Source organism: Dasypus novemcinctus, chromosome 5, assembly GCF_030445035.2.
Source record: "Dasypus novemcinctus isolate mDasNov1 chromosome 5, mDasNov1.1.hap2, whole genome shotgun sequence".
Lineage (NCBI taxonomy): Eukaryota > Metazoa > Chordata > Mammalia > Cingulata > Dasypodidae > Dasypus > Dasypus novemcinctus.
The window spans coordinates 53,543,133-53,570,403 of NC_080677.1; the positions used below are offsets into that span (position 1 = coordinate 53,543,133).

Below are 27,271 nucleotides of genomic sequence, written 5' to 3' on the forward strand. Positions count from 1 at the left end.
AAAGAATTAAAGCAACCTGGTTTTCTCAATTTTATCATCTCCTTTCAATCTCAACAGATTTCTAGTTAATGCAAACATATCGAATAGACTGAAAATCATCTATGTGCTCCATAAGCAGTAGCCAAATACTATATTGAGAATATACATAAATCCACGCACACATTTTTTTCTTCATGTTTTGTGGCAAAATCCAATAAATATATAAATCTCCTACTGCCAAAAGGTTAAAATCCTGAACAATGTTTACTCTCCCTTTTCTTCTTCTGTATGCTGAGTTGCAAATTGAATAATTATACAAAAAAATACAATTTTAGATAATAAGCATACTAAATTCTTTTGAGAGATGTTGTGATAATTAAGTTCAAACATCACCTTGGCTAGGTTATGGGGTCTAGTTGTTTGGTCAAGCAAGCACTGGCCAGAATGTTATTGGAAGGATAATTCATGGATTTAAATCTTCAAGTCAGTTGGTTGTATCTATGGCTGATTAAATGTACAGTCAACAAAGGAGATTGCCTTCAGCAATGAGAAGTCTCACCCAATCAGTGGAAGGCCTTAAAAGATAAAATGATGATTTTAGCAGTCAGAAAGAAAAATTTCTATCTCTCCTTCAGCCAGCAAGCTTCTCCTGGGGAATTCATCAACAACTTCATCAGAGTTCCCAACTGTGGCCTGCCCTATGGAATTCAGAGTTGCTTATCCCCATGGTGAGGAAGTCAAGTCTTATGATAAATCCCCTATTTGTACACATATATATTCTGTTGATTTTGTTTCTCTAGAGAACCCAGAGTAACACAAATATCAAAAACATACAAGACATTGGTCCATGCTTTTCGTAGCTTTAATCTTGAGAGAACAAGATTATATTACACAAAATAGCATTAAACAGTATAAAACTTTCCAGAGAGCTCAATGAGAATCAGAATAGTCCTTATAGGCTTCACAGACTAGATAGACATGGAATTTAAAATAATTAGATGGGAAGGGTGTCTATATAAACAAAGAGAAGGAAGGCCTTTCATGTAAGTAGGATCAGTATGAAGAAAGAGCATAGTGTGTTTAGAGGACAGCAAAGGGATTAAGTTCCCTAAAGTGAAGAGCCATGTAGATAAACAAAAGGAATTAAGACTACAGAAGATAGAGGCAAATTATTGAAGGGGCTGAAAAGTGAGGAATATATTAGAATATTCAGAGTGGGATACGAGGGTTTGAGGGGCATTATTGTAGCCTAGGATCTTCAGCACATTAGTATTTAAGAAAATTAAATGGTATGCTGGGAAACTTGACTGGTGAGATCATGGAGTCAAGAAGGAAAGCTTGAGTTAGAAAGTTGTATCAGTAAGGGATTGTATTAAGATGGGAGATGCTTGAATAGAAAAGATGTATGTAAACACTATGCCATAGTACCTACTCAAAATACAAAGGCAGAAAGGAATTAGTAAAATATGTCTGAAGTCTCAAGATGAGGGACTGAAGAAAGTAGTATATGAATTTAAAAAAGGAGAGTAGGACAGGGAAGTGTATTTTAAAAGAAGAAAAAAATCATCAATTCCACTTTGGACAAGTTGGATGGGGGAAAACAGTGGCTGATCCAAATGGAAATATGTAAAATGTAGCTGGAGAAATAGGACTAGGGATCCAGTAAAACGACTGAGTTGGAATTTGGCAGTTGTCACCTGAAATCATGAACATCAGTAATATTTCAAAAGAAAAGTATAAAAGTTCAGGAGTGGGGAAACTGATGTCTAAGATCTCAAATTATATCATGAAAATACACCGCCTTAATTATCACCAAATTGATGTATACACTGACATTTTTTCAAAAGTTGACAAAAAACTTGTTACTTGGCTGTCACACTAGGACTACATGTCAATTCATCTATATTTCACATTGCAAAACTTCAGAAACAATTGACCTCCGAGGGTAGTAAAATTCAAATGCTATCCAGATAAATGTATGAGTGAAACAGGCCAAACAAAAGACAGAGGAAGTGAAAAAGAGAGTAGAGACCTGGTCTAAGCAGTTCAACACTTACCAATCAGGAATGTGGGCCCAGGACCAATAAACCTGATTTTTTAAGACAAGCCAGAAATCTAATTATTATTTTTAAATCTCCTAGTTTTTAGATGACTGCAACAAATTAAATTTTTTAAAAATATTGTACAAACTGAACCAATCTACAAACTGCTTTGGGCCTCAGGTGGCAAAGTTTTAGACCCAGTGTATTAGTCAGCCAAAGGGGTGCTGATGCAAAACACCAGAAATCTGTTGGATTTTATAAAGGGTATTTATTTGGGATAGAAGCTTACAGTCACAAAGCCATAAAGTGTAAGTTACTTCCCTCACCAAAGTCTGTTGCCACATGCTGGAGCAAGATGGTGGGCAATGTCTATGAAGGTTCAGCCTTCCTCTTCCTCTTAAGGATCCATGGTCCCAGCTTCTTCTGATTTCAGCTGTAGGCTGGGATAAGTCTCGTTACTCTCCCAGGGCTCATTTCTCTCCAGGTTCAGCTATTCTGTTCTCTCCACAAAGTCAGCTGTAGACTATCAGGTTCTATCTTTTCCCAAGGCCTCGGCTGTGTCTATGGAGCCATCTCTATTCCTCTGTGTTCTTCTCCTGTGTGTTTAGTTCCCAGGGCTCCAACATCAATACTCCAAACTCTCTCCTCTGCCATGTTATTTTCTCTGTGAGTCCCCACCCTCTTGGTGGGTGGAGACTCAAAGTCCTATGGTCAAATCAAAGCCCTAATTTTAATTTAATCAAGTAAAAGTAAACCTCTGAATCCAATATAATCTAATATGTCCAGAGGAAAAAAGCCCAGTTCACAAACATAAGCCAAAAACCTATTTTTGGAATTCATAAATAATGCCAAACTGCTACTCCACCCTCTGAATTCCAAAAAGACATTACAATATCAAAAAAAAAAAAAAAACACCTTAAATCAGAACAAAGCTAAGTATAAAACCATATCACAATCAGTTTAAAGAAATATAGTTTGTCTTGAGGTAAAGTCCCATCTGGCTGTAGACCTCTGAAATTTATCCAAAACCATTTATCTGCTTCCAGTATACAAATGGACAGACAAAGGATAAACATTTTTATTACCATAAGGAGAAACTGGGAAGGAAACATGAGTCATGGGTCCTCTCCAGTTCAGTAAACCTGCAGGGTATACTTCATTGGAGTTCAAAGTCAAAGAGTCATTCTTAAGATGATGGTTTCTTCTCCCTGGGGCCTCATGAGGACCTAACTTTCCACAGGCTTACCTAACAGCCATTTTCTTGGTTCCACCCTCATCAAGCTCCAGACCTCATCCTCCAAGTGCACTGGGGTGATTGCCACACTTTACCCAATCTTTCGGTTAGAGTCTTAACCCTCCTAGTACAGTGAAGTGAAGACAACATTCTCCCTAGCCTCTCAGAGCAACAAGTTGGTGACCTGGCCATTCCTAATCCATGGGGGACAGGCCCAGCCCTCTCAGGCCTATGGGATATTGACCTCAACCTCCCTAATCCTTGGAGAATGTACTCTACCCCCTCTGTACCCTGAGGCAGCAAAATTCTCCCTAAACATCGGGCAGGAAATCCATCTTCTTCAACTGCCAGGGCAAACTCACCCTCTCTGTGCAAATGGGTGGGGTTCCTCTCTTGGCCCAAAACAATGTCTGAATTACAGATCTCAGCTTCCATGGTTTTTCTCTTGAAGTTTTTTCCCCATCAATCTCTCTCTTCTATGTCCCTTTTATTCCTGGCTGACCACGATTCTGTTTATACAGCTTTCTCAAAAAGTTTGTTGGTTTAGCATGCAGGAAGCAGGGGTCCAAGCCATCTGACATCAAGTCTTTCAACAAATCTTTCCTGGACAATGGCATTTGTGATCCTGATTTACAAGTTCCATGTTTAGTCAATTCAGCAAATGGGGCACTATCATCTAGGAGTTTGATTTCTAGAGGCTTGGAATTTCCAGGATCAGTTTCTGTTTTCTTTGTGCCCAACAGTTCAGTCTTCAGTTTATCTCTCTCATCTAGCATTTTGTTATAAGCTGCAAGAGAAGCCAAGCTGCATTCTCCAGGTTTACTCTGGAAAGTTCTTCAGCTAAATGTCCAGGCTTGCCATTTTCCAATTCTGCCTTCCATAAAACACAGGAGTCAATCTTGCCAGGTTCTCTGCAACTTTAAAACATGGATCACCTTTCCTCCAATTTCCAATAATAGTTTCATCATTTACTTCTAAGGCATCATAAAAAGTATTTTTAGAGTCCATATTACTATCAACAGGCTCTTCAAAGCAATTTAGGCTTTTTCCATCAAGCATCTCTAATTTCTCCAAAAAAATACTCCTTACCCATTTTTAAAACCATTCCAGCTTTCTGGTAATTGCAAAACCATGATCCCACTCTCCAGTACCAAATTCTGTATTGATCAGGCAAAGGGGTGCTGATGCAAAATACCAGAATACGGTTGATCTTTATAAAGGCTATTTACTTGGGGTAGAAGCTTACAGTTACAAGGCCATAAAGCATAAGTTACTTCCCTCACCAAAGTCTGTTGCCATGTGTGGGAGCAAGATGACTACCAACGTCTGCAAGTTCAGGCTTTCTGGTTTCCTCTCTTACCAGGGCTCATTTCTCTCTGGGTTCAGCTGCTCTATTCTCTCCAGCTGTAGGCTATCAGGAGAACGGCTCGCCTCTTTCCTGCGGCCTTCTCTCTTTCCTCAGGACCAAGCTCCTTTGTATGCTTACTTGCCAGTGCTCCAGCTCAGAACTCCAACCTCCCTTCTCTGCAGTGCAGTTTCTCTGTGAGTCTCTACCCACCAATGGGACAGGGACTCAATGTCCAAATGACATGGCCCAATCAAAGCCTTCATCATTATTTAATCAAGTAAAAGTGAAATCTCTGAATCCAATATAATCTAATATGCCCACACGAAAAGACTAGTTCATAAACATAATCCAATATCTATTTTTGGAATTCAAAAATAATGCCAAACCACTACAGAAGCATTATGAAAGACTTTGGAACTTAGCTGATACCCTGCCTAGCTCATCCATCTCCATCTCTATTTGTCTTTGACTATAAAGAATATAAAGCTATTTTATAACTCTTCAGAGACAGAAACTAAAGTGTAGAAAACACAATAATGCAAAATTCCTGTCCATAAAAATGTACCTGGTAGAATGCATTGATTATTGCTCAGTGGATACTTAGCAGTTTTGCATCCATTTGTAAATTCAATTCAGCATTCCTTCAACATTCCTTCCCTGACTATAAATGTGTGGTGATATTCTGAGTTTTCTTTTGGACTAGTTGTATTAAATTTCTTATTGTTTGTGGTAGTTTGGAACTGTTTGTACCCCAGAAAATCATGTCTTTAAAGCTAAACCATTCTTGTAGATGTAAACCTACTGTAAGACCTTTTTGATGAAGTTACTTCAGTTATGGTGTAACCTAGGGTGGGTCTTAATTCTCTCACTGAAGTCCTATATAAACATGAATATGAAGAGAGAGAAGGCCACAGAAGCAAGAAGCTGAAAGCGAAGAAACCTGGGAGAAAAGGGAGAGACCAGCAGATGTCGCCATGTGTCTTGCCAAGTGACAGAGGAAGAGTCCAGAATCACCAGCAGCCAGGTTTCAGGAAGAAAGCATTGTCTTGATGATTCTTGATCTGGACATTTTTCTCAGCCTCATAACTATAAGTTATAAGCTAATAAATTCCCATTGTAAAAACCAATCCATTTTATGGTATCTGCTTTGAGCCGCTTAGCAAACTAAGGCACTACTTTTCCCTCATTAACAAGTAAAATAAAATATTTGACAGATTTATATTTGTATGAAGGACAAAATTTTATCTTTTAAAATTTATCCTTTAATATTAGACTACCAATTAGGATTAACCAAAGATTAACCCTCCCCTCCCTTGTCCACTTTTTCTACCAAAACTAGACATTTTTTTTATTTTTGTAGTTTTTTTTAATATTGGTATAATGGGGAAGAAATACAGATGTTTGAAAACGTAAGCAAGGAATGAACAATGACATCAAAACTGATGTCACAGATGTACTCCACAGACCAGTTTGAAACCCAATTAATCAAATAAATTTTATTTATACCACTTTGATTTATTCTCAGACCAAAAAAAAAAAAAAGAAAAAAAAGAAAAGAAACTAGTGGATCTTAGAACTCCAGCACTTTCTTTCAAATTTTAGGTTCCAAACCATTAGTTAGAGGAAACTCAATTTCGTGGATCAGGATCAGGATTTTTTTTTTTTTTTTACCGAATGGAAAGAAAGAAAAAAGAGAAAGAAGGAAAAAGAAAAAAATAGGAAAAGAAAGGAAACAAAAGAAAGAATATATGAGAACATCATATATGATAAGCATAAGAACTGATACACAAACTTTGATTTCTGGGTAAGTGTATGTGAGTATGTGTAAGATAAACCATGATATGAAATGCATTTTTTTGTGTGGGTTGCAGTCAAAAAAGTTTCAAAGCTACTGGTCAAACTTCAGCACTCTATTCATACCCCCTAAAAGAATTTTAAAAACTTATGTATCCCTTGAGATTTTTAAGTTAACAGCTAAAACTTCCCATCAGAAATTATAAAGGATGTAGTTTCTAGTATATTGTAAATGTTTTTATGTAATATAAAAAAAGTTACATTACTCTTTTAAATTTATGCAAAGGCATCTAAAAACCATAACATTTTAATATCTACCGTCAGTCATTAAAAATATATATATATTAACAAATTTTTCTGTAACGGTTGGAAATTTCACATTGTTCTTTCTTCTCCTGGAACTCATATTTCCATTCCATTTCTTGGAGTAACTCAGGGATGCTCTCAGAACATACTAGCACAGCTTTTACAATATATCCAGATGAATACAAAGTAGTGGTGGCAATTTCATTTTTAAGAGATCTTACACTCTAACACTCCTAGACCTTTCACTTGTTCACCTAAATGTTCACATTTTCACCTAAATGTAAAATGACATCATGTACACATATAACCATTAAAAATTGAAGTCATATGATGTAATACAACTTATATCCCTAGTATGACCATATAGATGCTTTTAGCAAATTGAGATTTTAAATGTATATTATGCTTAGCCAAAAGAGAACATCTAAAATCCTTAGAAAGTTGGAAGATCCCCAACTACAAATTTGATTATAAAGCAACAAACAGGAAGTTTACGTACACCAATAAAAGACATATTTTTGTTCTTAATCCTTTTCCTGTGGGTGTGAACTCACATATAAATAGGACCTTTTGATGAAGATGTTATTTTTAGTAAAAGTGTGGCCCACCCCTTAACTGTATTACTCGAGTCCTTTACAAGCAGAAGAAATTTAGACATAGTTAGAAAATGCTACAAGAAGCCAGAAGTCAGTGGAGACCAGAAAAACAGACACAAAGAGAGAGAGAGATCAACCAGGAGCCAGAGATGGAAGCCTGGCTCAAGGACTGAGGCAGATCAGCACCAGACTTTGGAATAGACTTTGGAAAGGAAGCATGGTCTTACTGACACCTCAATTTTGGACTTCTAGCCTCTGAAATTGTAGGCCAACAAACTCCCGTTGTTAAGCCAACCAGTTTGGCTTACAGTTGTTTACAGCAGTTTGGTAAACTAAGACACAGGTTAAATCCATTTCCTATTTTACTTTACACTAAATTAAAAGCAGAAAAAGCTTTTCAGAAATGGAATGTGCTGGATTCAAACCTGAAATCCTTAAATGCAATACAAGAAATCCCAAGTTAACAAAATATTGGAGGAAAGGGTTCTAGCTATCACCACAACTTGATGACTTTTCTTTAACTGCTGACTTTATTTGCATGGAAAAAGCATCCCAGAAGCTTCACTTGATAATCTCAACTGCTGGATGCTCATCATTAGCTTATAAAATAGCTACCATATAAACTATTTAGAATCATTTGATGTCACCATAATAAAAAATGCACCATCATGGAAAGCATTATATAATCTGGAATTAGTAATTTTCTGGAATAATATCTGTAGCAAAATTGCTTCCTTTAGCCATATGTTAAAGTTATTTTGAAAAATCACAAGTCACCCAAGAAAATTTTAAAACAAAATTTGTCACACAGCAGTGTAGCTCAGTGGTTGAGCTAGCACTTCACATATATGAGGTCCCAGGTTCAATCCCCAGTAATTCCTGGGGAAAAAAAATTGTCTTCTTCTTGGATCCTACCTCTATTACTGAACACAGGTGATCATACAAAGAAAAAAGAGCCATCAAATAATTTTACTTTCCTCCATTACTTTGTAAATAAATATGACACCCAAAATATCTACTAGAATTATCAGGGAAGTTTTGTTGTTGTTGGATTTGGGATTTTTCATTTGTTTTCTTTTTAATTAACTGCACGTTTATTTTCAGAATCAAGGAAGTATTAAGAATTGACTCTTTTTCTTCCTTTATTCCCCTTATTCATAATATGAAAATAAAAATGTAATAACATCTCTCCTGATTTTACTAATGGGGGGGTGGATCTCCCATTAAATTAGGCCAGGATTTCTCAATCTCTGCACTACTGGCATTTGAGACCAGATACATCTTTATTACAAGAGGCTGCAATATTGCAGATGTTTAGCAGCATCTCTGAGCGCAACCCATGGATGCCAGCAGCACCCTCTCCTTCCCTCCCCCAGTTGTAACAACCAAATGATCTCCAGATATTGCCAAAGTGACCCCAGTTAAGAACACTGGCATTAGAAAAAAGGTACTCACTCAGTGGCACTCTCTAGTCAAGGAAATCCCTCTGGGCCTGAGACTCTCAGACTTCCCCAAAGAACTCTCAGAACACTTGCCTCTTCTTTTACATGAACACTGACAGTGAATAAGAAAACTAAACTGTCACCTACTCCTTTGTGGATGGGTGTGATTACCCAGTACATGATATGCTCTAGCCAAAAAAGACCCTAATTTCAGAAGTTTTATTTAAAAAAACAAACTAGTTATCTTCTTTTTAATGCAGCACATGTGAAAATCACATTTTTTTCCCCCTAAAGATGGATGCCAAATAGCATGGGGAGATATAGAAATTTAGAAGACACAGCCACTGCCTTTTGAGAACTTACAAACTGCTTATAATTTATCATTAGGTCTCAATAACTGACCAAGAAGATAATTTATAGGAGACTCTAGTATTATGCTGACTCTTTTAAATTAATGATGCAGTTATATATTTTTATGTTTTAGAAAAGTTACATAGGAGCAGGAGTGGCTCAAGCAGTTGAATGCCTGCTTCCCACATGGGAGGTCCTGGGTTCAGTTTCTGGTGCCTCCTAAAAACAAAAACAACAAATATAAAAACCAACTCAGGGGAACCGATGTGACTCAGTGGTTGAGCGCTGGCTTCCCAGTAATGAGGTCCTGGGTTCAAATCCCTGGTACCACATGGGAGGTCCAAAGTTCAAACCCCGGGCCTCCTTGACCCGTGTGGAGCTGGCCCATGCGCAGTGCTGATGCACACAAGGAGTGCCCTGCCATGCAGGGGTGTCCCCCGTGTAGGGGACCCCCAGGCGCAAGGACTGCTCCCCATAAGGAGAGCCTCCCAGCGCGAAAAGATATGCAGCCTGCCCAGGAATGGCACCGCCCATACTTCCCGTACCGCTGACGCCAACAGAAGCTGACAAAGAAACAAGACGCAGCAAACAGACACAGAGAACAGACAACTGGGGGAGGGGGGGAATTAAATAAATAAATCTTTTAAAAAAATAAATAAATAAATAAATAAATAAATGTTCTACATCCAAAAAAAAAAAAAAAATCCCTGGTACCAGTAACTCAAAAAAAAAACAAAAAAGCTACAAACTTAATTCTACATAACTGCTACAAACAAACCATTTTAGTATGGGCTTAAATAAGATCAATGCCTACCAATGCAATACGAAACTCTACCTACTTCATTCAAGTTGCAACTCTGAAATGAAGAACATACTGAAAAAGACTCCAGATGACTAATAAAAAGCATCTCTCCACATAAAACAAATATCTTAAGTGAGATGAAGACATTTAAATAATGCCCTAAGGGAGAATGATGTCATCCAATATGAGGTTAAAAAAAATCCTCTTTACAACTCTCTAGAGCTTAGGGGAACCTAGAATGAATAAACAAAAATAAAATATTATTATTTAGTCTGTCTTTACTCTATTGGCTCACTTTAATATATTCAACACAGCAGGAATCATCATGCTCAACTTACAAAGAAGACTTTTTTTTTATTTCACCCCTCTTTCCCTTCCTGCACCCCCACCCCCTTGTCTGCTCTCTCTGTCCATTCACTGTGCATTCTTCTGTGTCTATTCTATTCTCACGAGGTGGCTCCGGGAACCCATCCTGGGACCTTCCGGAGTGGGAGAGAGGAGATGATTCTCTTGTGTCACCTCAGCTCCCTAGTTCCTTGGGTCTCCTATTGACCCTTCTCTGTGTCTCTTTTTGTTGCATCAGCTCTCTGTGTGGGCAGGACCACTCCTGGGTGGGCTTCACTCCTGCGGGGCAGCACTCCTCACGCAGGGGGAACTCCTACGTGGGGGGCTACCCTGTGAGGGGTGGCACTCCTTGTGCACAGAAGTACTCCACATGGGCCAGCTTGCCACATGGGCCAGGAGGCTCTGCGTATCAAACCCTGGACCCTCCATATGGTAGGCAGAAGTGCTACCCATTGAGCCACATCCCCTTCCCATACAAACAGGACTTTTTGCCCACTAAAAGTCTGTACCATTGCTTTTCTGTATGACAACCAAATAGTATCATCAGAAAATCTTTACTCCCTCTCCAAATAGCACAAATTTCTGCTAACAGTCATTCGTTTGTTTTTTTTTTGTTCACTTATTAATTCATTCAACAAACATTTTTGCGGGCCAAATATTGGCCAGGCACTATGCTAGGCCCTGGAGAAGCAAAACCAGACAAGGCACTTTTCTCCACATTCAGGGAATTAACCGATCTACTTGCTGCCTCTTGTCCTGCTTCTCTCTACCACTTTTCATAATGCCAGTATATAACTACTTTATAAAACTAGCACCAGTCATTCAAGTGGCTAATAGTTGCTAATCTAGTCAAGAAGCATTGCTAACTGTCTAATGACTTGCTTCAGACCCCTGATTAAACAAGAGAGTCAGTTGTTTTACCTTCTCTCAAATTTTCATTAAAATGCACAAAGAGAATTCCAAGACAAAACTGGCAATAACCCTGTCAATTAAAATAATATGACCAAAGTTAGTCATATTTCTATTAACTGCATGATCAATGGGGACTGACCAAGAAGTACATTCTTACACACTCTGCACATGCTACATCTTATGAAATCTCATCCAAACAATAAATGAATGAATGTCTGAACAAACAAGCAAACCAAAACAGGTGAGTGAATGGCAAAAAGGATGGGAAAAGCATTTCATCCATCCCCAGAGACTAAGCTTTAATTCTAAAATATAAGAACTATACCTACCAGAAAAATAGGCTGCCAAAAATCCACTGCATGGAAACACTTCCCAATGTCCGGCAGAACTAAGGTCCCGTCCCTCCCTCCTCCACTCAGAGACCACAGTTTTTGGCCTGGGCAAGCAACAGAAAGGAATGAGGAGAGGAGTGAGAGGTCCAAGGAAGACTGTAAAACAGGGTCCAAAACTTTCCTGTGATCACAGCAAAGGAAGGATGTCTATTTTCAAGTTAGCAGAACTGCAAACTCCTAATTCACTCAAACACCCCAACACTGAGCCAGGGAAGACCCAAACTCAACCCAGGAGACCCACACACAAATGAGTACCTAATAAGAACTGGGATCCAAGCCAAGCCAAGGAAGGTATACATGCATCTGAATTCTAGAACTAGATTCAGAAATAGGAAGCTGCCAGGAATCAAAAGTTCAGTGAGGGAGACCATGGTAAATCTCAGGCAGTGAGTCTCTCCATCAGTAAGAGATCATCAGAATGAGATCAGTATAAGGAATAGGAAATATGGAACCAAAAATAATGAAGAAGAATCTCTATGATGATAACTTTTCACAAGAAACAGTTGAAAAGTGTGGAAAAATCTCCTTGGTAAACCTCAAAGGGTTACAATCTACTACATCCCTGCTGCTGAGCAGAGATGGGCAAAGCATACCATCAACCAGATAGATTCAAGGTCTCCAATCTCAGACCACCCCACACTTCCTTGCTTTGAGGGAGGCAGCTTGGGATTTTCCTTCCTCTTTAGTGTCTCACTATTCATCCTAAAATGCCCCACAGACATTTAAGGTCAATCTGGCCATGATATAACAGCTCTAAGTTATGATTTATTATTTAAGTATTTATACCCATAATAAGACACAGGGCTCAAGTGTTTTACATATGTGATCTGATTTATGCTTACAACCCTATAGGTTTTATTATCCCCTATGTTAGCAAAGAAATTGTAGCTTTGAAAGATTAAGTAAACTTGTCCAAACTGTGTCAGGATTTAATCCCAATCTGTCTGCTTCAAAGTCTATGTTCTTCCTGTGTACTACCCTGCCTTAATGTCCAAGCCTGAAGCATCTTCCCCAGCACATGTTTCTCCTACTCTGGAAAGAGAGTGATGGTTCAACCAGCTTCCAAAGACAGAACCACAAATGTTACCTTGATTTCATCCTCTCCTTACACCCCACATCCACCAACCAAATATACCACACGGACCAAATATAGTCACCTGACTGGAACCTGGCCAATTAGATTCTCCCAAAAGCTGGCCAAAAAGCCTGGAATAACCATGAAGAAACAATGAAGCAACAAATGCTTCTCTGAGGGAGAAAATGGTCTCATAAAGAGATGGCAGACAACTTGGATTCTGAAATCTTTCCTATTCATGGCTCCAGTCCCTGATGAGGTCAATAACCTTTAGGCTAGTTGAGCTGACCAAAGTGGTTCTAATCAGTTTCCTTTTAAAAAGTGGTTCTAATCAGTTTAAGCAGGTTTTAAGCAGTCATGATACTTGTAACAAAAGCATCTTGACTAGGATATTCCTAGCCACTCAGAATGCTCAGTCTAAAATATCTAACTGATCATCTCACTACCTATCCAATGCTTCCTTCCAGTATCACTATTATTAAAGCCCAAACTCCTTGGCATGGCATATAAGGAAGACATTCAAAGTTCTGGTCTCTACTTATCTTTATCCTTGCCACTCCCCAACATCCTACTCTACCTTCATCAAAGTCCTAATCAAGCACTAATGATCTGCCAAGGTCATGGAGAAGGTATGGCTGGATTGATGTCCTCAGCAACTGGCAGAATCCTCACACTGGTTCTCTATAGTAAGAGCATTGTGATTAAGAAAAAAAAAAAAAAAGCCAGGCATAAGCTCCTTGAACGACCCCACCCTAGCAAAATAGAAAGTCAAAAACAATACCAGGGAAGCTTATGTTGCTGAAGCAGTTCAGTGCCTGCTTCCCACATAGGAGGTCCCAGGTTCGGTCCCAGGTTCAGTCCCCGGTGCCTCCTAAAAACAAACAACGACAAGCAAACAAACAGAAAAACCAACCCAGGGGAGTTGATGTGGCTCAGGGGTTGAGCGCCAGCTTCCCACATAATGAGGTCTGGGGTTCAAACCCCATCCTGGTACCTCAAAAAAAAAAAAAAAAAAGGAATATTTTTTTCTGGTAATATGCCAAATCAAATGTTCAGAGAAATCACTCCCAGTGTAACCCTTCTTAAGATGCTGAATGAAATTTAAAACTTGTCTTTTTTTAAAAGTACAACTAAGCAGATAGGGGAATAAAGAAATTCTTTAGAAGCCAGAAAGAACAAAAATCTACAAATTCACAGAGATAAACAAATACTAGCACCAATATTTTTCCTGGGGCCATTTGCTGATTTCTAATGTACAAAGGCCTAGGTTCTAATGATCCATGTCCCACAGGAAAAAGGCACAAAGTCTGTGGCCCAAATATCTTGGGAAGAATGAAACAGAAATCCTCTCTGGATAAACACACCCTCAAACCAAGTTTAAAGTACATAACCAAAACAGTTTCTAAAAAATATGATTTCATAATCAGAAATTACCATACATGTGAAGAAACAAGCCATAGCGAGGAAAATACTACAGAAACTAAAAACTACAGAATCAGATCCATAAAGACTGTAGGCATTAAAACTAGACTATAAGCAGACTTACTTTATATTCTTTCGTATGTGAGGAATTAAAAGAGAGACCTGAAAACATGACCACAAAATAGGAGACCACCTTTAACAAATAATAAAATTTGAAGAAAAAAAAAAAAAAAAAAGAACCAAACAGAACCTCTAGAAACAAGCAAGGAATAAAATTAAAATTAGAAAGAGAAAAGAAGTTTCAGCTGCATACAGAATTACTAAATTGGAAGTTGTGAAGAAATTATCCAGAACTGAAGAGGTGAAGAGCCAGTGAAAAGGTCCTTCTTACATCTGCTTGGAGTTCCAAAAGGAGTTAGACAGAATGGGAGAAGCAATATTGGAAGGGATATTTCAGCCCCATGTGGCATCACTGTGGCTGATGGCTGTCCACCTGATCAGATAAAGAACAATTCTTTTTAAATGTAGATTCCACAGACAAAAATTATCAGACTCTCAAAGCAAAACATTTTCACAATAAGGTAAATAAAAGAAATCCACACCAGGACACATTTCATAGTAAAACTAGAGAATACTAAAGACAAACTGAGGATCAACCAAAGAGATACAAAAGCTTACAATGGACTCACAATTTAAAAGAAAGTAAACACCACAAGAGTAGAATAAAAAATACCAAAGTAATTTTAAGAGAAACCAATTGTCCATTTAGAATTGTATGCTATCGTAAGACAGCAAAACTACCTCATGAGAACTAAGATGACATAAACAGATTCAGAAAAACACAAACTGACAATGTACCAGCAAAGATTCTCACTAACAGAAATTCTAAAGAAAGCACCTCAAAAGAAGAAAAATAAGCTCAGAAAGAATGTTGAGCTATAAAAATTAATAGTAAGCAAAGAAAATGATAAATATATGGTTAATTCTAAGCAACTGTTAACTGCATAAAACAATAATAATCTCTAATTTGTAAGATAGCAAAAAATCAAAAGAGAACTAAAGGTCTGGAGAATAGCATACAAATAGGGAAAAGAAATGGAATCCTTGTCTTAATCTGAGTAAAGTTAACTTAAGACTTTTTAAGTTTACTATGCATGTTAAAATTTGTAGGGTTAAGAAAAGAAAAAAAATTTAGGGTAACCACAAAAACTCGAAATAGAATATATAACATTCAAACTAATAGAAGGGGATAAAATGGAATGAAGGAAGAAAAAGGTAACAAAAAGTTCGTCCAAAAGAAAGTAAGAAAGGAGAAAAAGCAAACAACAAAAAAAAGCACACTATACAGGAAGCACAAGATTAGAAATGAATACAAAAACATGAGTAACCACAATCAATGTAAACAGAATAAGCCTTTCTAATAAAAGATAAAAGTTACTCAGACAAACCAAACCTATAACTAAATGCACTACTCACAAGAAACATACCTAAAACTTAAGGATTCAGAATCACTGAAAGCTGTCAGGCCAACACAGACACAAACACCACAAGGGCCACACAGTATAAATATCAAGTAACGTTTACTGGAGAAAACTTACAAGCAAAGAGGTAGCAGAGCACTCACGATGCACTAATGTCTAGTATTTCCAAAGACAGAGATGCAGCCTCATACATCTAGGAAATTATGTCATAATGGAACCCTCCTGGTTAAGGAAATGCCTTTGTTAAGAAGAGGGAGATACCGGCTGGTGTCAGCCTGTTCTTCCATTGAGTTGAGACCTGTAAAGCTAGCTATCTGCTAAATTACCAAACAGATGAGGATACCACCTTGTCTCCCCTAGAAGAAGTACAGGGTGGAAAAAGATACAAAAGCAAATTCTAAACCAAAAGAAAGCTGGTGAATCTACAACGGTAATAGACAAAATGAACTTTAAGGCAAAGATTATGATTATAGATAGTCACTACTTCATTTCATCATTTTACTTTACTACCCATATCTTGTATGTACTAATAACAAAGCTTTAAAAAGAGTTAAGAGTCATGAGAATCTTCAAGGAGAAACTGCCACTGCTAACATCTACAGGATATTTTAAAGTAATTACCTCAATAATTGAGGCTTAAGCAAGTAAAGGTAAGAAAATAGAAATATTTCAACACTGCTTGATCCAACAACTGGAAAATACAAGTTTTCAAACACACATGAAACATTTACAAAAACTGTCCACCTACTTGATATGCCTTAAAGAAAGTCGAAAATATTTTCAAAGAATTAGTATTGGATAGACAATCGCCCTCTAAACATAACATTAGAAATTAAATTAATAACAAAGCAAGATAACTTTAATAAAAATTATGCATTTGGAAACAAAAACAACCCATGGGTCAAAGAAGGAAACTAGAAATACTTAAAATTTAATGAACATCTACTTATAAAAACCAGAAGGGGTAGTTAAAGTAACTATACCAGACTTAGAAGATTTTACTACCAAACAGTCAATGAACAGTTAAATCCAATTTTACACTGAATTGCAGAGAATCAAAAAGAAAGAACTCTCCTTAACTCATTCCATGAGACTAGTATAACCCTGATACTGGACTCTCACAAAGAATATAAAAAAAGAAATTACAGGCCAATCTCACTCATGGACATGGATGTGAAAATCCTAAATGAAACAAATATCATATCAAATACAGGAATGTATAAAAAAATAATATACATAACCAACCAAGTTGGGTTTCTTCCAGGAAATGTGAGCTTGGTTCAAATTAGAAACTACATACATTTCAATCATCTCAGTAAAGGCAAAAATGGCATTTGATGAAATTTAATAACCAGCCAATTAAAATGCTTATCAAACCAAGAAAAAAAGGGAAATTCCTTAACCTAATAAGCAGAGCTTCAAACTGTGAGCTCCTTAAAGGGAGCTGACTCCAATGGAGACACACCCTTTTGTCCACCTATTTCTCTGCCACCTAGAAGGGGGACTTCATGGTTGAAGTTCCAGTACCTATCCTGGCCTATGAGGTGATCTAGAGGCTAGAACTACATGCAGAAAGGCAGAAGGAGCCTGGATCCTAGCATGCAAGTCTGAACTGCATGCCTCTGGACTTCTCTGACATGTGAGAATAAACCTTAGTGTATTTTAAGATACTTTTACTTTGTGTAAGGATTCAGTTTTATGCAGCCAAACCCCATCTGAACTGAAACACCATTTCATTTCAGAATGGTATTGGAGGTTCTAACCTGGGAAATAAGACAAAACAAATCAGTAAAATATGTAAGGATTAAGAAAGAGATAAAACTAATTACTCACACAAACAAAAAACTCAAAGAATTTTTTAGAAATTTTTTTAGAAATGAAGCATTTAGCAGGGTGACCAGGAAAAAGTCAATTGCATTTCTAAATACCAGCCGCAATCAGTTAAAATTTAAAAAGAATACCATTAGGGGAGAGGATGTGGCTCAGGCCATTGGGTATTCCCCTCTCATGTGGGAGGTCCCAGGTTTGGTTTCTGGTGCCTCCTGGAGAAGGTGAGCAAATAAGCAAACAGACAGGAGAACCCTTTGTGGGGAAAGATGTATAAAGAAAGAAAAATAAATAAAATAAATCTGAAAAAGAAAAAAAAAAAGAATACCATTTTCAATAGCAACAAAAACAAGGTGCCTAAGAACAAATCTAACATAAAAGTCAAACTTTTCTGTAGAAAATAATTTTTTTTTTGGAAAGACTGTAATAGGATAAAAATAGCTCAAGGATAGAAAGAGTTGCTGTCATTAAGATGTTATTTCTCCCAAAATAAATCCAAGAATTCAATGCAAAGATAATCAAAATTCCAATGCAATTTTTCACAGAAATTGGCTATGTGACAGCAAAGAGGAAAGAACAATAAAGACACTGTAGGGAGTGAATATGGCTGAAGCAACTGAGGGCCCCCTCCCACATGGGAGGTCCCAGGTTCGGTTCCCAATGCCTCCTGAACAGAACAGAAAAGCAAACAACAAGCAAAACAAACAATAAAACCAACTCAAGGAAGCTGATGTGGCTCAGTGGTTGAGTGCCACCTTCCAACATGCAAGGTCTCAGGTTCAATCCCTGGTCCCCTGTACTTAAAAAAGAAAAAAAAAAAAAGTAGACACTACAGAAGAACACAGCAAGGCAGAAGGATTTGCCTCCCCCCACTCCCCCCGATATTATATGTGTTTGAGGATTTGATACAGACCAATGGCAGACAGAATTGACAGACCAGAAACACACCTATGCATATACCTAAACTTTAAACTGACATTGCAGACCTGTGACCAAAAAGGTAAATGAGTCAATAAATGATACTGGAAAAACTGAAACAAAACAAAAATGGTACTTGAAAAACTGAAACAAAAGCAAATCAGATACCTATCTGGTAACATACATTAAAAAAAAAAGTCAATTCCAGATGATGGAATATTAATCTGAATAGCAAAACTTTAAACATTTTAGGAAAAAAGAATTCCTTTAAGGGGTTGGTGTAGGAAAGGATTCTTAAATAAGATATATTTCAATGACCTTTTTCAACTATATTAAAATGAAGAAAAAACATTTAACTATATTAAAATTAAGAACTCTTTTTAATCAAAAGAACCAGCAAGAAAACTGAGAAAATACTTTTGCAACATTACTATATAGACTAATATGAAGAGCTCTCACAAATCAATAAGACAACTGAATAGAAAAATTGGCAAAAAATTAAAAATGATAAATATAAATGGTCAATAAATATTTAAAAAAGATAAAAGTAATCAGGGAAACGCAAGTTAAGATTATATTGGGGGAAGCAGATGTGGGTCAAGTGATAGAGCCTCTATCTACCATATGGGAGGGCCTGGGTTTGATCCTTGGGGCCTTCTGGTGAAGAGAAATAGTGCTCTCATGGCAAGCCAGTGCCCATGCAAGTGCCTGTTGGTGAGCCAGTGCCCGCCAAGTACCCACGTGAGTGCCCACGCGAGTGCCTGTGTGGTGAGCCAGTGCCCCATTCAAGTGAGTCACGCAGCAAAATGATGACACATCGAAAGACAGACGAGGGGAGAGTCAAGGTGAAGCACAGCAGAAAACCAGGAACTGAAGTGGTGCAATTGACAGGGAACCTCTCTCCACATCAGAGATCTCCAGGATCAAATCCCGGTGAATCCTAGAGGAGAAAAAATGAGAAGAGAAGACAACACAGACAGCAAAAAAAAAAGCAGGGCAGGAGGAGGGAAAGCGGGGGGGGGGGGGGGGGGGAATAAATAAATAATAAGATTATATCGGGAGAGTGGATGTAGCTCAAGTAGGTGAGCTCCTGCTTCCCATGTACAAAGTTCCGTGTTCAATCGCCGGTACCTCCTAAAAACAAACAAAGAAACCAACTCTCACTCTCATTGGGGAGCAGATGTAGCTGTGATTGAGCGCCTGCTTCCCATGTATGAGGTCCTGGGTTCAATCCCTGGTACCTCCTTAAAAAAAAAAAAAGACTGTATTAGAAGAAAAGAAATGCCAAGCATTGTCAAAAATATGGATCAATTGGAACTCTACTATACTCCTGACAGAAGGATAAAATAGTGTCACCACTTGGGGAAGCCAAATGGTTTGACTAGTAAAACTGAAGATACACGCCTATGCTTCAGCAATTCTACTGAAATACCTTTGCACAAGTGCATGAGGAAATAAGTACAAGAATAGTCAGTGCAGCCCTATATGCAAGAGGAAAAAACTGCGAACAAATTATCACTCAAGAATAGAATGAAAAGAATTTACTCTGCCTATATGTCAACATGGATTAATCTCAAAAGCAGCAGGCCACAGAAGATAAGTGTACAGTTCTCTTTATATAAAGGTCAAAAACTGGCAAAATAAATAACACACCATTTAGAATGCTTACACATGTGATAAAACTATACAGAAAAGCTTAGGAAGCTTAACACAAATTTCAAGATAGTGGTTACTTCTGGCTGTAAGGAGGATTTCATTGTGAAAGCGCAAACTACTAACTGGTGATGTTCAATGTCTTAAGCTGAATAAGAGACCCCCATGGGTTCATTTAATTTCTCTAGAAACTATACATATCAACTATATATCCTCTTCCCTGTGCAAGACATATTAAAACTGAAATCTTAAAATTAATCACTTAATTCTAAGTGAATAAAAAATATCCAAAAACCTGCTTTAAAATTTCTTCTTGCTCATCTTCCCATCAAAAAATAATGCCTTTGCTGTTAAGTGGTCTTTTAATCCGGACTTTAAAGGTGCTCTTTGTAAAATTTATTTTTACATTAAAGACATTCACGTATACCCTACCCTATATAACACACATCAATTTGTTTTCCAAAGCAATGCTATAAATGGAAAAGACCTAAAGCTTTATGCAGACATGTAAAATAGACTCGTTTGCACCAACACAATTATCACCTTTTATATATCCAGCTTTTGTTTAATGAAATCGTTTAAACTTGTTTTCCTGGCAGCAAAAGTGAAATACGAACACATTAAGTGCTAAGTAAACACTGGAAAGAGGTTAATTATCATGTAATTACGGTACATCCGATTTCAATCTTAAATTGCTGCATTAGGTCTCAAAGAGGATCTTCTTTGCTTAAGGTAAAATTTGCCAGACGAAAATACCTGATTTTGAAACATGGCACCCCTGTACTTCTGGGAAAATTAATACTCAGTCTCCTCACCCATTGAATAATAATACCCAATTTTTTTAAAAAAATTTTTTTGCTTCTAATTTCTGCAGCGCCGTTTTTAAGTCTTTATGAGCACTCATTCTGGAACATGCTTGGCACGACAGGCACCAATCACTGCAGAGAGAGCCCCGAAAATCAAAAGACACAGGCGCCACACGGTGCGCCAGCGACGGTTCTGAAAATCCCATTCAAATCTTGTTAGAACAGATTGTCTTTCCCTCCAGAATCATGGGGCGTGGAGAATGGTGGCAGAAAGAGTGCTGGGGTTTTAAGGAGTTCGTTAACCATAGGGTCAAACATTAAAGTCAGCTGGGTCCCTGCAAATCATTCAGACTATCCCCCTCTTTCTGCAGATGAGGAAATTATGCCTCAGGAAGAAGAGCACTTGCTTAGTCAAAAGCTATTTAGGCCTGTCTGTCCTTGACCAGTGGTACCCTCTCCGCCTCCAATTCGCGGATAACACGTAGGGGTAGGGAGACCGACATCTCCGCAGGGTGGCCATACTGTCAGGATCGGAAAGGGGCCTAGAGGTAATCCGGCTAACCCCCTCTTCTTACAGGTGGGGAAACTGAGGCTGGAAAGTGACGCAGCTTTGGAGGTAAACAATCGACCCTCTGCCTCCAAAGAAGAGCCTGAAGAAGGTGATGAAGGTCGCTGGTAACCCCTGCTTCCTGTTTCCAAGAGGGTGTCAACAAGCCCCGAAATCCCCAATTTCATTCATCAAGAATCCCGCACCTCCCACGCAGAACTGGGAAGAGCGGATACGAGATCATTGGAACTGGTGCACAGCACCCAGAACGCCGCCGACAGCAGGCGCCGAACTCTTGCCTCGCTCTTCAGCATCTCCCCGCGGGGAGAAAGGGAAACGAGAAGAGGTACCTGTGGCTCTGGCAGTAGTCCCTGGCCGCACGAGCACCGGAGCCCGACAGTCCACTTCCGGGGTCAAGCCGCGGTGGGGAGGCTGGTGACTGCGGCCAGGGAGCCTTGGACCCCGCCCCCTCTGCCCACTCAGCCAAGGACCCGGCCAACTTCCGGGACGCCGCGCGTCACTAAGCAGCGGATCACCACTTCCGTACGCAGACCTCTCTCCTTCCCTACCTCTTTCCGGGACAGCGCAAGTGCGCTCGAGGTTTCCGCGTATTTCATTGGCGGAGCTGGAGCGCTGGTCTTCGCCGATTGGTGTAGGAGAAATTTGCCCCATAGACGCCCGCGGGGCGCACTGTTTCAGTTGTCTGCTAGTTTCCCGCCAGCTGTGAGTCTTGCGCCGTAATCATGGTGGACGTGATGGAGCTGCCAAAGTGGCGCATCAACGCCAGCATGCTAGCTCAGTTCATCGACCGGCCTGTATGCTTCGTAGGGAGACTGGAAAAGGTGCGTGGGCTCGCCGTCCCCTATTCCCGGCTCGGTAACCAGAGGGGGGGACCTTGTAATCGTCAGGATGGCAAACTCAAGGTGGCTAACGGAGGGTGGAGGACAGAAAGCGCAGAGCATCGCCGCACTCCCAGTTGCTTTATTTTGTAGAAGGGAGCTTTTTTTTTTTATATCACATTTCTTAGTCATTGCAGCCCCGTTTTGAGGCCTCTTGTATGGTGCGGAAACAAGATGTTTTCCAGTGCCGGCAGTTTTAAATTTCAGGTCTGCCTACCCGCATTCTGTTTGTATTTTATTTAAAGGAAACTACAGATATGTCTTCCAAATCTACACTGATTTTTTATTTTAGCCAGATTTGACCGTGACCCTCAATTAATATCCTTGTTTTCTTCTCTATTGGAATTTTCTCTTCTTGTTGAATTCGCTTTTCCATAAAGCATTTCTTGGTTGTCCCTTCCAGATCCTAGAGCATTCTTGTAATCCATAAAACCCTTAGGAGTGGAAGGGATCCAAAAGGTGCAACTACCCCACCTCACCCCCGTCCTACAGAAACAGACCCCAAGTCTCAGGAGAGAAAGCTGAAGGAAAGAAAACTATTATGTAAAGGCGTATTTAGTAGTTCATTTCATTTACACACTAACTTCCTGAAATAGTTATTCTGACTTCACAAATAGGGAGAACGAATAGGAGGGCCACAGCAATTGGAAAAGTTGGCATTCAGACCAGGTCAGACTGCACTCTTTGCAGCTGCCTCCCAGGCATAGAACCCAGATCTTCAGGCAACTAGTTAGTACCATCTAATTCATGTGCACCACCAGATCTAGATAGTATGAGCCCTCCTTTAATTTGTTCCTAGTATAGGGTTTCCAGATTTAGATAGGAGATACTTAGACTAAAAAAAATTTGTTGTTTATTTGGTATTCAAATTTAATTAGGCCTTCTGCGACCAGATCTGGTAACACAAAACTATAATTTAAATGAAGTAAAATGTTCAAAAAACAATTGCTTTGATTGAAAGTAGGGACTCAAACAGATATTTTACACCATTATTTATAGCAGCATTATTCACAATAGCCAAAAAAAGTCACAATAACCCAAGTGTCCTTCAGCAGATGAATGGATAAACAAAATGTGGTATATAAACACAATGTAATATTATTCAAGTGTAAAAAAGAATGTGGAGCTGGCCCATGTGCAGTGCTGATGCGCGCAAGGAGTGCCCTGCCACCCAGGGGTGTCCCCCGCGTAGGGGAGCTCCACGTGAAAGGAGTGCACCCGTAAGGAAAGCCGCCCAGCGTGAAAGAAAGTGCAGCCTGCCCAGGAATGGCGCCGCCCACACTTCCCGTGCTGCTGAGGACAACAGAAGCGGACAAAGAAACAAGACGCAGCAAATAGACACAGAGAACAGACAACCGGAGGAGGGGGGGGGGATTAAATAAATAATAAATAAAAAATCTTTAAAAAAAAAAAAAATGAAGTTCTGATAGTGCAACAACATAGATGAACCTTGATGACAACATGTTGAATGAAATAAGCCAGATTATAAAACAAATATTATATGATCTTACTTACCTGAAATACCTAATGTGACAGTTTGGTATTATTTATAAATTCCAAAAAGAAATATAGATTATATTTGTAAACTGGTCTGTTCCTCTGGGTATGATACCCTTTGATTTAAATTCAAAGGTTTTAAGTTTACTTAATTCAGAGCTTCTGAAGCATGTCAGTAGGGCATGGCTCAAGGTTGAGTCCCTGCCCCCTTGGCCTATATAAATGGAAACTCAATCAAGATGACACCAAGAGAAGATACAGAAGAAGAGAAAGAGAACTTTGTCAGTTTTGATGCTGGAGCCTCGAAGTAGGTGAGCCATTTGCCTGATAGTTTATAGCAGACCTTGTGAAGAGAACAGAGCAACTGAGAAACCCTGAGAGACAAGTCCTCTGCCAGCCCACAGCAGAGGTCGGAAGAAGCCCAGCCCATGGAGCCTTAAGAGGAAAGAAGGAAGGAGAGACCAGGCAGAGATTGCCCACCATCTTGCTTCAACACATGGCAACAGAATTTGGTGAGGAAGCAACCTTGAGTTGGACTCTTTAGGGCCTTGTAACTGTAAGCTTCTACCCCCAAATAAATAACCTTTATAAAAGCCAACAGATTTCTGGTACTTTGCATCAGCACCCCTTTGGATGACTAATACACCTAGACTAATCAAATATCATGAGATAGATAATAGATTACAAGCTGGGTCGGGTATAGTGGTTCACGGAGGTAGTTATTGCTTAATGAGTACGAAGTTTCTTTTTGAGATGATGTAAACATGGGGTGATGGCTGTTAACTATGTCACAAAATTCTGAATGTTACTGATACTATTAAACTACGCTTGAAAGTGGTAAAAATGGGAAATTTTGAGATATATATATGTTGCTACGATAAAAAGTTCTTTAAAAAAGTAGCTGGAAGTTAATAGCATATATCTGAAAATAATTCATTAAGAAATAGTTATATAAACATTTAGAATTAGGGAAACTATTGTAGATTAAATAAAAATATTATTTTTTAACATATTTGTTCCTAGGAGGGTGAGGTATAAGGCAAGGGGATGTTTCTCTTCATGAGTGGTTCTTTACTACGTAACATTTGAAGTTCCTGGTTCCTGGTGTATTTTATTAACTGTATTTTATCAAAGGCCATTAATTTCTTCACTCTGTCCAGACCTATATGTAAATTAATTATTTAATTACAGGTTTAAACAAGGTGAAGATTTCCTTCCCTAGATGTATGAACCTCTAAGAAATACCAATAATCTTTTATTTGTGCAGTCCATGTCTTTGTAATTATAAACACTTGAAGGAATTAAAACATTTGCCAAAAAATTTTGTAATTGCTTTGTTCTAATCAGCTAAGTAAGTTAAGGTCGATCTTCTCATCTTTTGTCAAATTGTTGTTTTTTTTTTTAATTTTAATGAGATTATAGAGGATTTTGTTTTTGTGTATATTTGTTTTTTAATTATGTTTCTCCCTTTTTTTCTAGATTCATCCCACTGGGAAAATGTTTATTCTTTCAGATGGAGAAGGAAAAAATGGAACTATTGAGCTGATGGAGCCAGTATGTTTAAGTGTATTAACTCTTAGTACATTATAGTTAATTCTTCATCTTGGTTTGATTTGTTGCTGGTGTTTCTGATTCTTGGAGTAAATGTATAAAGAAGGATTTTGTAAAATTTCCCTGGCTCTAAAATTGTCATCCTATTCTCACATTATATTTACCTTTACTTTTCTATCCATTGATTCTTTGGGCTCTCTGATGTTGAATATATTCCTTAAAGCTGGATAATAATTTTCATTCCTTATGAAAGATAATAAAATTATGTAATTTTTCATTTCAACTCACTTTTTTCTTAGAGTTTTAAGTTATTTTAGTCAATTTTCTATTATGTTTACGTATGCTTTCAGTTTTATCTATTGTTTTTACATTTTATATTTAACATGCTTAAAAGCATTTTTTGTCTTGGTGTTTTCTAAAGACAAATTCATGTGCAATTTTGTTAATGTATTCTGAACACACACTGCTAAAAATCATAGGTAACAGAATGGTTCTGCTCAATGGGTCGTTTTAAGCAAATTACTGCTTGTAGAAATGCTAGCCATCCTCAGTTTCTATATCTCTAAGTGATTTTGTCTTCACCTTAAACATTTAACTATATCTTTGGACTTGAAGCTACTGCTAAAGGTAGTAGAACATTTGACATGCAAATAACAAGTACTCAGTAAAAGTTGTTACGCAATTTATAATTCAGCTTTTGCACTGGTAAATTTAAAAATGATTTTGTTACATAAAATGAAAGATTAGTAAACTGTACAACAGTTTTCCAAAGTAATTATCAAATGAAAAGTGTCACAACACCAAGTTATTATTTTGTTCTTTGAGTTAGCTTGATGAAGAAATCTCTGGAATTGTGGAAGTAGTTGGAAGAGTGACGAACAAGGCAACTATCATGTGTGCATCTTACATCCAATTTAAAGAAGATAACCATCCTTTTGGTAAATATCAGTATTTAGTAGTTTTATATAGTTAGAAGAAAACAATTTTATTCTTAACTTGTTACGTGTCAGTCACAGTTTCAATCTTACCTCATTTTCCATTTCTATAGAATTTTCTGGTCCCAAAGGAAAATGGAAGGACATTTTGGCCTGGTTCTAAGTCATGCTTAGACTAAGAAGCTCAGTGAAGGTTAATTAATATTTGTGGAAAGAGAAATTTAAAGAATATGGCAAACAAAAATAATGCTAATTCTTGCTTTTATTTTTTTTAATGTGTGATTCGAAGACACTGAATCTAAAGCAAGACCAGGAAGGAACAATACCTTGGTAATAGATGTCATAATGAATGGTCTTCTAACCCCCTTGTCTTTTTTTAGAAGCACAGTTAAATAAATATGATCTACATCTCAGTTTTAGAAATTGGATCATGTAATTAAGTTGACCTCTGAAAGGGAGAAAAGTGAGGTGGAAATCTTTTAGATAATAATTGATACTACAACTTTCCACTGTAAAGTGTCTGTTAAATATTTCTTTCAGATCTTGGACTCTACAATGAAGCAGTGAAAATTACTCATGAGTTCCCTCAGTTTTTTCCTTTGGGGGTTGTGCAGAATGATTGACCTTGAAGAATTTGTTATGATTGTGAATGAGGCCTCCAGTGTTTGAAGGAGAGATCCCTGTTATTTCTAATATTTGTTCTTTTTAAAAATCCGTTTATCTAACTTTATATTCCAGTCCAATTTTTGATGGAACTGGTATATTGGCATTTCTCACCTAAGGAGTAACAGTTCTCTTATAAGAATTGCTTCTCTTTTGTAGAGTCGGATTAGATCAAGAACAGACCAGTTGTCTGGGTTTAGTTTTCTATGATAATAAAAATTAAAACAATGTACTATTGGTTATTTCATTCTTATTCTTTTAGTCATATTTTCAAGCACAAACTTGAAATTTCAAAGCCATAAGATCAGAACTTAGACCTAACAATATGTAACCCTGGGCCAACTCCTTTAAGAATTTATTCTCCCTCACATGCTGTACCATGTTACTTCCTTGGCATTCTATGTAAAATAATTTTGACTAATGAGAAAGAGCAAACAGAACCATTTATCTTTTT

The 27,271-nt window shown here is 38.0% G+C and overlaps 2 protein-coding genes across 2 annotated transcripts in view; one reads left to right on the forward strand and one right to left on the reverse strand.

Annotated features, from left to right (window-relative positions):
* UMAD1 (UBAP1-MVB12-associated (UMA) domain containing 1) overlaps window positions 1–21,727 on the reverse strand; it is a 270,163-nt gene extending 248,436 nt beyond the window's left edge. The window contains exon 1 of the mRNA XM_012529602.4: window positions 21,623–21,727. The gene's annotated coding sequence lies outside the window, so the exon portion shown is untranslated. The remainder of the gene's footprint in view (window positions 1–21,622) is intronic.
* Window positions 21,723–27,049, forward strand: RPA3 (replication protein A3). Its single transcript, XM_004469973.4, has 4 exons — window positions 21,723–22,114; window positions 25,148–25,222; window positions 26,049–26,157; window positions 26,695–27,049. Exons 1-4 carry the CDS (start codon window positions 22,016–22,018, stop codon window positions 26,775–26,777), a joined length of 366 nt encoding a protein of 121 aa, XP_004470030.1. The 5' UTR covers window positions 21,723–22,015; the 3' UTR covers window positions 26,778–27,049.
* The last annotated feature ends 222 nt before the right edge of the window (window positions 27,050–27,271 follow it).

Excerpts from the sequence above, each read along its gene's own strand:
- RPA3 (XM_004469973.4), top strand. The coding sequence starts at position 22,016 with ATGGTGGACGTGATGGAGCTGCCAAAGTGGCGCATCAACGCCAGCATG. Across the intron at positions 25,223-26,048 it reads CTATTGAGCTGATGGAGCCA|CTTGATGAAGAAATCTCTGG; the intron begins GTATGTTTAAGT and ends TCTTTGAGTTAG. Across the intron at positions 26,158-26,694 it reads AGAAGATAACCATCCTTTTG|ATCTTGGACTCTACAATGAA; the intron begins GTAAATATCAGT and ends TATTTCTTTCAG.